At 35.7% G+C, this 15434-nt stretch overlaps 1 protein-coding gene across 1 annotated transcript; it reads right to left on the reverse strand.

Annotated features, from left to right (window-relative positions):
- Window positions 1–44: 44 nt before the first annotated feature.
- LOC115968606 (MAG2-interacting protein 2) lies at window positions 45–14532 on the reverse strand. Its single transcript, XM_031088033.1, has 12 exons — window positions 14287–14532; window positions 14140–14188; window positions 12576–12749; window positions 11519–11720; window positions 11129–11349; window positions 9724–10726; window positions 7197–8203; window positions 6562–6650; window positions 5723–6082; window positions 3516–4755; window positions 3082–3347; window positions 45–2971 (listed from the first exon to the last, which is right to left on the reverse strand). The coding sequence occupies exons 1-12, from the start codon at window positions 14377–14379 to the stop codon at window positions 356–358; spliced, it is 7320 nt and encodes a 2439-aa protein (XP_030943893.1). The 5' UTR covers window positions 14380–14532; the 3' UTR covers window positions 45–355.
- Window positions 14533–15434: the final 902 nt, after the last annotated feature.

Consider the following 15434-nt stretch of genomic DNA (forward strand, 5'->3'; position numbering starts at 1 on the left):
AAACCATACTGTCATTGGTTTACCCAATCCTAGGAAAATTCAGGTAGATTTGAGTCCACATACATTTCACATGAACTCTGTAAGATTATCCACAAGTTTACAAGACCTACACAGCAACAAAAAGTTGATTTCCATGTGGGTTGCTTTGACCCACGTAAAACACATATATTGCTGTAAAATCAAGATTCAAGTGTCTACTATACAGTCATTTGTTTCACTAAACCCTCTCTCTCCCCAAACTGAACAGAAAGTCTCGATGACAGTTTTATACAACTACTCCTAATACAATTGCATTGCTATAGAAAAATGTATAAAAAAAATAATTAAAGAAATAAAAACCCACCAAGCATTCTCATCAAACTTTATGAGATAGCAAAGACAACGCGGATTGGATCAGACTTCCTAACTTGCCTCTCAAACTGCAAATGGTATTCTTTAATGGTTCATGTGACTTCTCAAGAGTGAACTCTTCATGCTCTAATACAGGGAGCTGCCTCTCTAAAAACCTACTAAGACCGGTCTCAGCAATGTTAATGAGACTGAGTGATGCATTCGTGTGCATATATTTTGTGACAAGAAATCCTGCTAGAATATGCTGACCTGCCTTCACAAGCTCTGATATGAAAGCAGGAAAAACAATTTTTCTAAAAAGTAATGAGTTGTCTCCTTCATTGCCCTTGCCTTCATTCGACCCTTTCTGTGTAAGCTTCAACAACTGGGCTTCTTGACATTTGCGAGATAAATTCCCAACCACATAGCACAGATATGAGAAAGTGGTACCATAAGAAGATTTGGAAATGATAGTTGATGTGATCCCCGAAGACAATACAAGCAATAAAAACTCATGGTCTCTGCCAATTGTGTCTGAGATGCCTCCTTGTTTCAGTTTGTCCTCAACTTCTCCTAAGCACTGAAACTGTAATGCTTCATAAGGCAATAACAGCACCATCTTTAAAGCCACAAAACAATCTATCCCAAGTAGAATCTGGGTCAAGCTCCTGGCACCATCTTCATCAAGCACTAATCCATTAGATTTTGATAGGGACTGGTCAATCAGCATTAACAGATCTCTCAGCTGGGACAGCATTACAAGTTTCTTGAAAGTCTCCAGCCAACAGGCATGAAAAGGGTGAATAGATAGAGAATCTTTTTTCTTCTCATTCTCAAGAGGCTCTACTTCCTGAAAGCTTTCCCATCCCTCATCCCAGTTATCACTGCTCCAGTCATTTCCTGCATCAGGGGCTTCTGCAGAGGCTTCCTCATCTCCACCAATGATAAAAAGCCCCTCCCACTCTCCCAAAATGGCAAGCAAAGCATCAATATGGGAACGTGTAGTAGCAGCTCCACACAACTTTAAGAAGCAAGAAACTGCAGTCTCCACATTCGAGAGATCATCAGGGGTAATTTCAATGCTGGGGGAGATGGTGGCCGCAAGCTGAGATGATTTGAGGGCAACCAAAGTACTCGCAAACCTGCTAGAAGTATCCTTCGGATCTGACAACCCCTGATCAGCAGTAGTCTCAAAATTCTTACCAGTAAATTGCAACTCATCCCACCCTTCCCATGGTAGAACGCTGGATTGAATCTCAGGAGAGAAACCCTTGATACTTCTACCCGAGATGAATTGCATAAGCTCTAGAACATAAACTCGAACGGAACTCGGCAGCTGCAGATTATCAGAAAACCTGGCCATCCTTTCCCAAACTACACACCTAATCCTCTTTAAGTCCTCCAAATTACCTTCTAGTTTACCCAGAGATGATAACAGATGAAACAATTTCTGATGTTCATGGGATTCATTGACCAGATCTTGTAAAATAGGTTCCAAGATGTTTAAATACAGATGGGGAAGATCGTAACCTTCAGAGTCACCAGTTTCTGCTGAACCACTCGGCTGCAGTGATATGCCTTCAGAAAACACTTCAGCAACAGATCCAAACCCACAGCCAGAAAAAACCATGGCTCTGCAGAAAATGAATATATCACCAGCAAAATCACCAATTAAACCATAATTGATATAGCTGATAATGGTGCCCCAGCCCTGACTTGGTGATACAATGTCCTCCATCACCAATCTCATAAAAACCCTTAGACAACTCATTATGCATTCCGGATTGAACATGATATTTCTTCCTGGACTCTCATGGGATTCAATATCCTTGATTCCATCAGTCAATCTAATCCAAAAGTTCAAAAGAATGATGAGGCAGTCCTGCCATGCTGAGTCATCTGGCAGACTCCCATAAGAACAATAAATTGGTGTGATTATTCTGAAGTACCGTTTCATAACGTCCAAAGCATCTGAAGGAACCAGGAGTTTGACATACATTCTGCAGAAATCATAACTCTGCTCAAGTTGACTTACAAAGCCCTGAAGGTTTTCAGGGCTTTTAATTTTAAAATCAGTCATAGCACTAGTCTCCAAAGCTGTCAACAAACTCAGGACATGATGTTTATAGACATCCTGCCATGATATGAGACCCTCCGGAACAGGATCAGTATAGATACTGCCAAGGGTCTGTACCATTTTTGCCAGAGCTTCCAAACTACTTTCTTCAATGTGTGTGTAGACTTCAGAGCTGAGGCACTCCAAGTTCACACCACCTAGTCCAGCAATATTTTTAAAGTTCAAGTTCTTAATGAAGGAAACCCTTTTGCATTCTTGCTCAATGACCTTGTAGAAATGAGCAAACCCAATGCTAGATATATTTGCTTCATGTGTTTGTATCATCGGTAATGAAGCTTTGGTTTCTTCCAGCTGCAAGTAGCAGTCAGAGAGCAGGCTGTATACATAAGCAAGCCTCAACTTGTTACACCCATCAATTGCAGGGTACACAATCAAGGAAATTGTTTTGATTGTTTCTACAGCATGATCTATTATTTCTCCTTTAAATTCTGCAATTTCAGCCATAATATCATCATTTGTCCAAACCTCGGAAACAAGGACAGAGCTTAGCCATTGCAGTAGCACCTGCAAGGAAACAGAGGAAGACATTAAATACTAATGGTCCATCCACATGGCATGCACTTATCTTCTATATTACTGCCTTTTAAGGGACAAATTCACACACACCAGCATACCTCAGTACAACTCAAGCCATAGATATTAGCTATTTTTAAAACATCCCTCAAAATGTTCTTCTTCTCCAACTTTACTGATTCAATTAGGGAGGCAATAACACCCTCAATATATTTGACATCCCCAGACAAAAAGCGTTCAGTTTCAACCCCAGGAATTACTTTCTCTAATGCCCTAGAACGATCTGCTACATGCTTTTGTTGTTCTAATTTTATTTTCCATTCTCCCCAAAATGTGGACTGCACTTTATCAATCCTTTCTATTTCATCTGAAAGCAAGCAAATAACACAAGGTAATAACATCATTATATAGAAAAGAAGTTGACCCTAAATGCATGAAAGAGAGGAAAAAAAATTTATTTGTTTTAGTACTAAGGAACATTATAATATTGCATTATATGCAGTTTAGGAGTCAAATGATAAAGTTTGCCAATCACCAGAACTACGTGGTGTGTGGTTTTCTTTAAACTTCCACAGTAGCAGCTCCCTCTTCTTCGCAGGCCCCTCACACTCAAGGCCTGAATTGTGTAATAAACCATATGTCATTCCCACATTCATGATGCTGCAACGTTCTTGGTAATCCTCTCTTGTTCTCAGCTGCTCCTCTATAACTTCAACGCCAGTAAATGCATCCACAAGATTTAAGAGAAAAGAGCATCCCATTATGTCTTCCTCTTCAGTAGCAGGAGGTTCAATAATTGATTTTGCCAGAGAAGCAATCAGATTGTCTCTAGGGGCAAAACCATTTCTCGCCAACCAGGACAGAATAGTCACCAAAGCCTGTGTTCTTACGCTAACATACTGCTTTCCAGGAATTGAGCCAGAAATCAATTTATTACCATGTTCTGCTCTCCTACTCAATTCAAGCAACCATGGAAGTTGCAAAGCAGAAAAAGACAGAAGTTTTCCATTTTCTCTCAGAACAGAGTCCCAATTGTTCCCATTCTCGATGGGCAAGTTTTTAGCAACAGCAGAAAGTATATTTTTTATCTTATCAAAATGAACTTCTTGATCATCACTACCAATCCCTCGAACCTGTTCAAAGCAATCTTTCAGGTGAACAATATCTTGAATACTGTGGGATGGATGTGAGATAATTGAGGAACCCTGAACTGAAAACTTGGGAGAAGTTGTTCCAGTCAACATCATTAATGTCTCACACTGGCCTTGCATATCTAGATCTTTCCATGCATGGAGCAATTCACCTATGGATTCCTCGTCACAATGGCTCAAAGCAAAACCTAGTAGCTGCTTTCGAGAACTTATATCCATGTTTTCAAGTGCAGGACCCCTTGCTATTGCAGCACATAAGTCCCAAATGAGACCATGTCCTTTTTTAGCCAGAACAAGGCAGAGATCAAATGCTAGTTGCAGATCACCTGCAACTGCAGCTTCTCTAGCAATAGCTTCCTCAACGGCTGATATGTCCTCTGGAGAGCTTAATCCAAGAAGCTTGGCAACCTCAATGAGTTCATCAACATGTAAATAAGCACCACTTTGACTTGTGATTGCCATTTTAACAATCTCCATTGGATCTTTTATTTGCCTGAATTGCATGGGTAGAACTGTCACTCCAAGGTTTGGAAGTTTGACCGTAAGTGCATCAATAACATCTGCTTCTGCTTTCACATTTCCACTACTTGGATATAAATTCAGACATTCCCTAGCCTTCCAGATCTGAAACAAGTGGCAATAAAGCAATCAATGAATCTAAATATGGATATTACAATATATGTTATCCATAATGAAATTGGATATAATCAAGTATTGTCAGCAAAGAAAGATGAATGGCAAATTACTAGATAGGTAGCCAGCCCATTTGTGAGAATTCAAGCATTGTTCGTTCAGGTGTTGAGATTAAATGAACCTAACACAATTTCCAATGCAATATGCTGGTTGCTAATGTCTTGGTTTATTAATTGGAGCACACATTAACAGGAAGCAAGAATGATACATAGTTTGCTTCTGATCTAAATATTCTACATTATAAAGACAAAAAATTATACTGCAACAAAATCAAAATGTAAAAATTGGTGGCTTGAATCTATCAGACATCCTCAGTTGCCCACCTGTACTCTGAAGTTTATTGCAGTGTATTTGTAAACCACCTGGCAAGAGCCCCCACCTTGCCTTGGTGGTAAACAGGTCGGGTGGAGTTTGGATTAGCCTTGGGTTCATGTCTTACCAAGCAAATAGTGGTAGGAAAGAGTACTACCACATCTTTGTGCATCCAACATATCTCAGTATAAGAAACTGTAGAAAATTTTATAACATGGTAATAGTAACAACAATGACAAAAACATATTTTTACTAATTCTTGATTCCCATATAATATAGTAAGTTCTCATGCCCCTCTACATTTATGCCACTGGTGTCAGACATCCATCAACAATGTTTTTGAGTGTACAATTTTTTATGATCAAACATTGAGCCTCATTGTTGACATTATCTCCAATAGATCACATCAAAACAATTCACATCATGTTTGATGTCCTCTTATCAATGCATTTTATAATGTAAAAAGGGAAATAAAGAGGTCTGTTGTACCTACTCAATAATAGCTTAAAGTCAAAAATCCTGAATTAATCAATTTGCTCCTAGATATCTTAATTAATCAAAGAAGATAAACTTTCCATATACTTACTTCAGGACAAGCAAGACTTGAAGCCGAGAAAAAATATTCCCTTGCAGCTTGAATGACAAGATTTTCTGCTTTCTCCGATGCCAAAGCAACTGAACTTGTACCTTTTAAATAATTCCTTGCGAGAGAAAATTTCCCAGCTTTCAGCAGTCCTCTGCAGAATTCCATCAACATATACTCTAGGTCCAGAAAAGGAAATGCCTTTTCTCTCAAACACTGCATATCACGCCACATGTTTGCCCAATCATTATCAGAACGACTAGGCTGTCGACGAACAAATTTTGAGAGTATCAGGCGCAGAATCTGCTTTACACCTTTTCCATCTGAATGAGCCTCTAGGAAGAAATTCATTGCCTTTGGGACCTGAATAAAACATCCACTGTTAAATCTAAGTCTAATTCTCACGATCAAAAATTTTTTTTATCAGTCTCGCAATCAAATGATTGTAAGAAACACAAGAATAGAATAAATATTGCACTGTAAGTAACATCAGTTTAATACACTTTCTGGCACAACAATATCAATTCCAAATCTGGAACTGAAACTCATTACGGCCCAAAAATTCATAAACCATAATGCTTCCACATATATCCTAGAAAACTCCTATAGAAATGCTATCATATGTGTCCTGAGAATATATGATATCACAAAATTTTACGCACATGGCAACACAAAACAGCACCCAAACTGCACTGAAAGAGGATGGGGGTCTCCAGAAATTTAAATATTTTTTCTTTCCATTTTATTCAATCTTTTTTCCCAGGAGAAGATTAAACCATTTAATGCTCATGATAGGAAACCAAAGCACAAAAGCATACTCAGTGCAACAAAGGATTACAAACCTGGTAAAATTCCAAAAGCCTCCCTACTTCAATATGGCCTTCTGCCAATTTGAGTCTTCTCTTGAGGCCCTTAACACGTGTTTCAGTATCTGTACAGCCAGAATACTTCAATTATGCTCAAGAAAAAAAGAATATATTATTTTTTTTCTTTGTGTATGTGTTATTTTTCTTTACAGATATTGGTTTAAATCTTGGGATTTCCATTACACAACTGCTCCACCTATTCGTATCAAACCATAGGTTAAACCGCAATTTTTTTCTCAACTATCAGCTCTCTCTCTCTCTCTCTCTCTCTCTCACACACACACACACAAACAACTTAGACCTGCTATGTCAAATGTTCAGTCACACACAAGCAAACTGTGTAGAGTTGCTCTCAAGCCATTGGAGTTGCACCAAAAGGTAGAAACCAAGGAATTTTATATTACTTCAGTCAAAGGGTTCACAAAATTAAGTGGGTCTAACAATCAATTAAAACCAAAAAACAAAAAACAAAAAAAACAAAAAAAACAAAATCAAAATTAGAATTAGAATTCTCAAATATATCATATAAAAGGTGTTACAATGTAAAATCATATTAAGATCTCATTTACCAAGATAAGAATTTTTTAAAAAACTTATAAAGCAGAAACCACCTTGTATTTGTGGAAGCTTTGACAATATGGCTGCCATGGTACTCCACTTATCTGTTACTGTGCACATATATATGCACTGTAGGGCACAATCCACAGCTTCAACCTCATCCTTGAAAAAAACATTACTCTGGAAGTCTGTCCATCCTTCCTCAACTACCATGTCTCTGCATGCTTCCTCAATTACCATCAAGCATATGTCCAACTTATTCTCCAATGCAATTTCCTTCATCCATCTTACCAGAAATGACTCATCATTTTTGGAATCTGCAGAAAGATGGTAATCTGGCACCTGACCTAGAGAAACTGAGGCTTCATTCTTAAACCTATTTTGCATGAATGGAATTGCTTTATCACGTAATCGTTTAACCACATTCTCCTCTTTGACACCATTGAGCATCATTCTGAATTTATCATAGTCAGATAATTGCTCCCACTCAACAAGACTTATACTGATACTCGTGTCACCATCACTGTCGTCAGAATATATAAGATGGTGCAAGTATGAGACATCCTCAAGGAATTGCTGCAATTCACTGATACCTCTGTGATAAGCAAAGTCAAGCAAGTAGAGGCAATTATCTAGCTGCCCAGTAAAGCTATCAATGTCTCTAGCTCTATTCTTGTACCATCTTGAAAGTTCGGAAGTTGATGGCCAAACATATCCTTGGCACCGCTTAACCATGGGTTCCGTTCTGATCTGGATACCAATCTCATTATTTTGGGGCAATCTGCTTATAAAGCTTACCATCTTCTCACATTCAACCCAATCTTCTTCCCTCACAGCAACATTGGTAGGAGGAGACTTCCCAGGAAGAAGCTGCCCATATGTTTGTACAGGAAGTGTTTCAGGTATAGCACCTAAAACCTCCATCATGAAAGGAGTCAGAGAAAAAGGATGACGCTTGAATAGGAGGTTCAAGGCCCCAATTTTGCCACTTCCAGCAAGTGTAACAGCGGCTTCATTAATAGGCATAACACGAAATTCATGGTACTCCTGCACAGAAAACCTGCACAACACTATGTCATTAAACTGTGAGTCAGTAGAAACAATCAGAGGAAAGTAATATAAATTGAGCATTACACAATTTATCAATGATAATCATGCTATGGCACGCAATTTTTCAGTGAAAAATTACCTGCATTTTACCTTTGTAATGAAAAAAAAAATTAGTTATATAAAAATTAAAATTCTTCACAATACTCAAATAAAGAATAATCTAAACACCAACATGTGTACTGAATATTCTAAATCTGGTGATCAATGTATCTAATAATAAATTTTTTTTAAAAAAAAAAAAAAGGTATTCTGAAGTTTGCATTTATGGGACATAGAGACATTTAAACACTTTGGCAAAAGTCTATAAAAGGTTTTTAAAGAAAAAAAGAATTCCTAAAATGGATAGCAGTAAATCTCATTCTTTTTTCTTTTTTTGTATGTAATTGATATGAAAAGCCCATAAAATCAATAATAAATCAGGATTATAAATTCAAACATTCCCTTCCATTTAATAAGATTTTAAGTACTTAATTTGAATTGTCAAGTTGTAAATATTTATTTACAACGATCTAAGAATAGGTTATTAAATAGTAAGATGTATAAAATTTCCTCACTTTTTTTTCGGGGAAGGGGGGCGGGGGCTCTTCCTAGAGGTCACAACAACATTCCTATTTGGAAATAAGACATCTCTTTTAATTGATTTGTATTTACAACATTATAACATTGTTGAATGGACCCATTTGAAAACAACAAGATGATGACAAAATTATCAAAGATTGGCATTCCTTGTTCCTATACATTGACATATGAATGGTTCCTGGATTTGACCGAGTGATTTTTGAATCCTTCTTCCTTCCTCTATTACCCAAATATTATATCTTATTCATCTTTGCATTTTTAAGATAAGCTGCATCTTGCTATACTGCTCCAGATTTAGATTTTGCAAAATATTTGCAAGCATGTTAAATTAGTAACAGGAAGGAGGTTAGATAATAAAAATGTTGAGCAGGAATGCATAAACAAAGAAATTCGTACAATAAATATATCCTTGCAGGAATGCATAAACAAAGAAATTCGTACAATAAATATATCCTTCTCCCATATCTATGTAATCTAGTTGAACACCTAGAGTTTATATGATAAGAAGTCTTATTCAAATATAGATCCCATAATATATAATGAGAACTTTTTTTTTTAATTCCAAAGTTGGGAGGGGGGAGGATTTGAACCTTAGACATCTCTATTGGAAATACCATGAAATGCCAAATTGAGGTACAAGGCTCTTGGCCCCAAAATATATCATGAGAACTATTTTAAAAACACCACATCTACATGACAAAAAATATAGTCCGAACTATGCTATGATAGAGTTGAGACAAACTTCAATTAAAAAAAAAACATTTATGACAGACTATAATTGATTAAATAATATCTTCTATTTCTTTCTTAAGAGTATATGGCTTTAAATCCTTCAAAGTTATGTTATTTCAGCAAACAACAACAACTATAGATTCTGCAAAAGCATAATACCTGCCCATATTAATCCCTAGATAGGTTTCCAGCCTGTCTCTGAATTGCAGTAATTGAAGTCTAGCCATGCGGAAATCCCAAATCTGGCTACTTTCATGATCTTCTGGTTCCGAAAACCTATATTGGTTAGTTAGGCGCAGCCCGTATGCAAGCAAAGCCTTCACAGCATCTTCTGTAGGTCCAACTTTATCTAGACATTGAGAAATTACAAAAGCTTGATCCTTAATATTAGACAAAAACTTATTTATGTCATTAATGCCTAGGCTGGAATGCAGCCACTGCGACTTTAAAACTTCATCTTTATCCATCCCATAACAACCAGCAAAGTCCAAGGCAGCCTCATACTTTTGCTTGCTAATTAAGATATTGTACATTTCAGGAACAGATCTCTCAGAAAATGATATCAAACTCCATCGCAACCTAGAAATATCAAATTGATTATATCTATCTTCAGTAATCAGCTCCACATGATGCAAGCCATCTGTTTCCCCAAAATTTGATGCCTTGTATCTGTCTTCAGATGGTTTAGTCTCCAAAAGAAATATGTGTCCTGGAAACTGCTGTACCATTTCTAGAACAGGCATGGAATATACAGCATCATCCTGCTGAACTTTTGAACCACTTAGGATATCAAGCATGGTGACAATACCACTCCGTTTTACAAAAGCAATGATATGGTCAGACCACCAAGTAAAGTCCACAATATCACTTATAAAGTCCCCGCCTCCATTTGACAAACTATTGGTCACTTGCAAGTCGTTTATCCCTCTGCAAGCAAAACTTGAAAGTGAAAAGCATTCTTTATCCAGCTTGAAAATTTGCAAGCATCCTCTAACATCTGATGTAGCAACAAAGTTGACCTGCGGTGAGATTAGCACCTTTGGATATGATAGCTGACCCACAGAACCATTTGATTTAGAATACAAGCCCTCAAACTGAGTAGAGAACAGTTGCTCCATATCCAGGAGTTTACTTCTACGCCAAAGAGAAATATTACAGGGTCCTGCAAGGAAATTATAAAACCAATTATTAAATACTTAAAGAATAATCTTGTTTGGTAATTTAGTTTTCCATGTTTCAAGAAAGTGATAAAATATTCATAATAGAATCTAAACAACTTTGTACAAGACACTGAAGAGACTCAGACACCGTGACTCGCAAACCAAGAACATTGATCTTCAGGTTTTTAGATATGGTTCACACACATTAATTGAGGACAAGCAAAAGCATGGACTGTCAAAGCTAGGACAATCTGATAAGTCTGAAATGTTAAAAGGATTTATGGCTCATGGTTGTATGTCTGGTATACAAGAAATGATGTTAATTACATGAAGACCTATACACTCACATACATGCGCACAAAATGTTCACCATAGGAAAATAAAGAAGTAATACAGAAACATACCAAAGTTCCCACCAGAGGTTAGTGAGCCGCTGACAGAACCGCCAACAACAACCAGCAATGAAAGTTCTGGATTGTAGTCAAAGCAGAAAACATTGTTAAACTGCTTCGTAGGTGTTAAGCCACTATCTGAGGTGAGAGCAGAGGATATTGAGGCACTTGGCGCCTGACTGATCTCAATATGCTGTAAGGAACCATCTGATGTAACAATAATGAAGCTGCACCTGGAAACATTTCCAATAACTTATACAGATGCCAAGTTGTATTAACCTCTGGAGTGGTCAAAAAATAAAACCAGAACCTCCAGCCATAAACAAGGTTGACAAGAAACTGGTCTTCGTAAAATTCTTTTAAAATTTCATGAGAGGCTGTGGACAGAAAAAGAAAACTTACAAGAAAGATCTCTGTTCGTCAGAATCATTCTGTGCAATCAGGCCTACTATTGGTACAGAGATTTTCAAATGCTTCCTTGTAATTCTTGTTATCTCTTCACCATTCACTTTAATAAAATATAGTGTACCAGTATCATCAGCAACTCCAAGAACATCATGACACTCAGACCAAGTTCCTGTAGTGAATGTAGCAAGGCTTCCACCTGATACATGGAAGATAGGTTAGTAAAAATCAACACAAAAAATGCAATAACATACAAAGCTGACAAAGATGAAGGGTAATAGCTTATGGATTTGATAGCACTTACACCAAACCATCAACATCAATCAAATTTTATTTCACAAAATTACTGCAAACTTGAATCCTCATGAGCAACTGCACATATGCTTATACTTAACCCCACCCCCCAGCTTTTCTCTTATGTATAGAGATTTTTTCATTATTTGATTATTTGGTTGTTCCATTTCCAATAATGGGTAGACTTCTAGAAATAAAGGACTAAGTCATAAGAGTATGCTTCAATGCAAACATTAGGCGGCTACATGGCTAATCCATTAAACTATATATGTACAACATTATATATCCTTAGCAGAATATAATGTGTCTGTGTTTTCATCTGTATTTATTATAAAAAAAAATAAAAAATCAGAGCTATGTCTCAACAGTCTTGATACAAAAAATAATAATAATAAAGGGTTATATGATAAAGTATCAGTGTTACATGTTATTAGGCATTACTAGACATTTTTTGAATACTTCCATATGCTGGCATCAATAGGAATTAAGCCTATAATATATCTTCGGTTAAGTTAAATTCACATAAGAACAAAGAATATATAAATAATTAGATTATACCATTTTTATATATATGACACCAAATGCCAACATTTTCAAGGATTTACCTCTGTAGTCAATTTAAAAAATTGTTGATCTAACCACCAAATTGACACAAATCTCTCCGTTTAGAGCATATAGAAAAACATGTAATGTGATAGCTAAAACCAATGATATCAGAAGCATATTTCAATCATCAATGATGTCAACAAATTGAACTTACTAGTAAAAGTTCCACAGGGTTCCAGGTAGTCATCATCCTTCTGCAGAATTGTTATCTGATTTCCAGAAGCCACAGCCACACGTTCACCTCTTCGAGAGATAAACAAGGATATCATTTTTTTCAATGTTCTCGGTTGCTTGTATTCACTCCATTTGTCTCTGAGTTGACTCAGACCTTCAAGGCATTAGGCAAAAGAATCATAAAATTTATAAACTGCCAGATATTTTTTTTGATAAATTAAACGGCCAGATGTTGGCCAATGCTCACACAGTGAAATTCGAAAAACATTTTCCAAACAAAACACGCACACATTGTTGGGTTATAAATTTATTATAATTCTTTGACAAGACAAATGCTTCTTCTTGTAAGACACAACTTGTACAATTGACAAGAGCCTTGTAACTCAACTAGCTAAGACATCCAAGATTCAAGTCCCATATTTCTCATTGTAACTATCAGAAAAACGTCACAACTTGTACAGTAAACTTCACCTTAAAAATGCTACTTTCAATAAACTAGAATAACCCACAACATCAAAAGCACGAATGGGACATTTTTTCTATAAAACGTAACAAAACCATAACCATAGAACTTCAATATTTACTCTTACACATGGCAGGTATAAACCAAAGAGTGCCAACCAGCAAATGATGGCAGATACCCATCTACATTTATGATCTTATAATTCAATTACAGACATGAACAAACATATCCAATTCGAAATGCTAGAAAGAGCACATAAATTTATACCACTAACATTGCTTAATTAGAATCAATATGTTTTTGCTAAATAACTATTCATTATAACCTATTAAGAATACCCAATATAGCCAATGAGCTCTAGCTCAACTAGAACCTACTCCCCTGCAAGTACTAGGTGGAGTGAGGTTGTGCATTCAAAACTCACCGTGTGTGCAACTTTCCGTGATCAAAAAGAAAAACAATACCCAATATAAAATAATAATAATAAAAAAACCCATTTTATTTATCATACATATAACTCATTTGAACTAAACTTACAAGTACTTACAACTGTCATATAAAATTCCTAAAGATGAAATTTTGACAAAAGAACATATTCTTCACAGTTCAATTCCCATGTTAATAAACTACCAACAAATAAATCGAAAATCTTGACCTTCAAGGCATGTATAATAAAAAATGCGCATTACGATAAAATTACAAACAGGGGTGCCCATTTGCATAATTGCATGTGGAAGTTATATACTAAAACTTGCCAACCAGCAAATAATGTCAGATACCCATTTGCATTTATCATCTTATTATTCAATTACAAACATGATCAAATACAATTTATTCATTAAAAAAAAAAAAAAAAAACCCATTTTCACTAAATAGCTATTCATAAAAGTTATAAATTAAAAAATAAAAAATAAAAAGCTATTTTAACCAATCTTTCAAAAACTGAACAAAGATCAAAATTTGACCAAAGAACGTGTTCTTTCACGGTTTATTTCTCACGTAAATTATTAAATTTGATCTTCAAGGCACGTATAGTAAACAAAGTGAAAGTGCATTACAATAGAATTAGAAAGAGACCCACCTCGTGAAGAAAGCAAGGACAGGAAGCTTCCTCTCTCAGCTTCATTTGCCTGAATTCAGTGTCAATTTGATGATTTAATTTCAACAAATTTAAAAAAAAAAAATTTAATTAAATTAAAGGATTAAAATTAGGTTTTTGGAATTGAACCTGTTGAGGAGGGTAATTGGGAGTGTAGGGTTTAGAAGCGTGATGACGTGTCTCGTATAGCACAGTCTGTGCGTTTCGTTCTTCCATAGCCATAGCTAAAATTCGAGATCTCAAACCCTAAAAAAAAAACCATTAACGCACTCACATGCATTTCAAAGAATGAGAAGAGTAAGAAGGAGGAGTGAAGGCAAATACGACACCGTTTTTGGGATCGGAAGGTTTATATGTATTCTAGTACAGGTGAACTTGTCGTACGACACTGTTTGTTTGAAATTCAAAAGTAAGGGAAAAGGAGTTAAAAGACATAGAAGGCCCAGTCCAATTGTGTATTGTTGGATAAGGCTTTTGAGGTTTCCGAGATAAATGGGCTTCAGCCCAAACCAAATTTAATTCATCTGAATTATTATGAAAAAATTTAGAGAAAGAGAAAATTTGTGGAAAAAAAAAGTAGGGAGGGAGAAAGTGAGAGAGCTCATCCTTTGAAGATGTTTCAGATACTGGTTTTGGTCCCGAAAACCCTATGTATATATAACATGGTGAACATGAAAAATAAAGAAAATTAAATGATTATTAATCAAGAAAAAGTAAAATATAGACCACAAAAAAGTTACTAAGGGTAGTTAGTAAAATATGTTACTCATATAATACAGCAAGTATATGGGCGGGTATATTTCGGCATCTTTCAAAAAAGTATGTTTCAAAAATTCTTATATCTGTATTTGAGCATTTGAATGTTACGGGTAGTGATTATTATGGAATTTTAACTTTCATATTGAAATTAACACATTTATCACTTTATCTTTGGAAATAGAAGGTTAAACGTGAATTATTTTAATTGTTACATACGTACGCGAATTTTGCGCATATATGACGCGTTTGAACTAATTAGTCTAAGACAATAACATGATAAAAAATTATATTGTACTCACTTGTCTATAAGTGTGTTAAACTATTAAAATTCATAATTTTTTAATAGTTTGAACTTTTAGGATAAATAGTAGTTTTTTTTTTTTTTTTTTTTAGTATTAAGTGTGATAGTGTCAAAATATAAATGATAAGATTTATCATTTCTTATCGGTTTATACTTTTATAATAATTGGTCATTTATTAAGGATCGTCAAAAATAAAAATGCCAATTTTCACCAGCT

The sequence above is a fragment of the Quercus lobata genome, chromosome 11 (genome assembly GCF_001633185.2).
Source record: "Quercus lobata isolate SW786 chromosome 11, ValleyOak3.0 Primary Assembly, whole genome shotgun sequence".
NCBI lineage: Eukaryota > Viridiplantae > Streptophyta > Magnoliopsida > Fagales > Fagaceae > Quercus > Quercus lobata.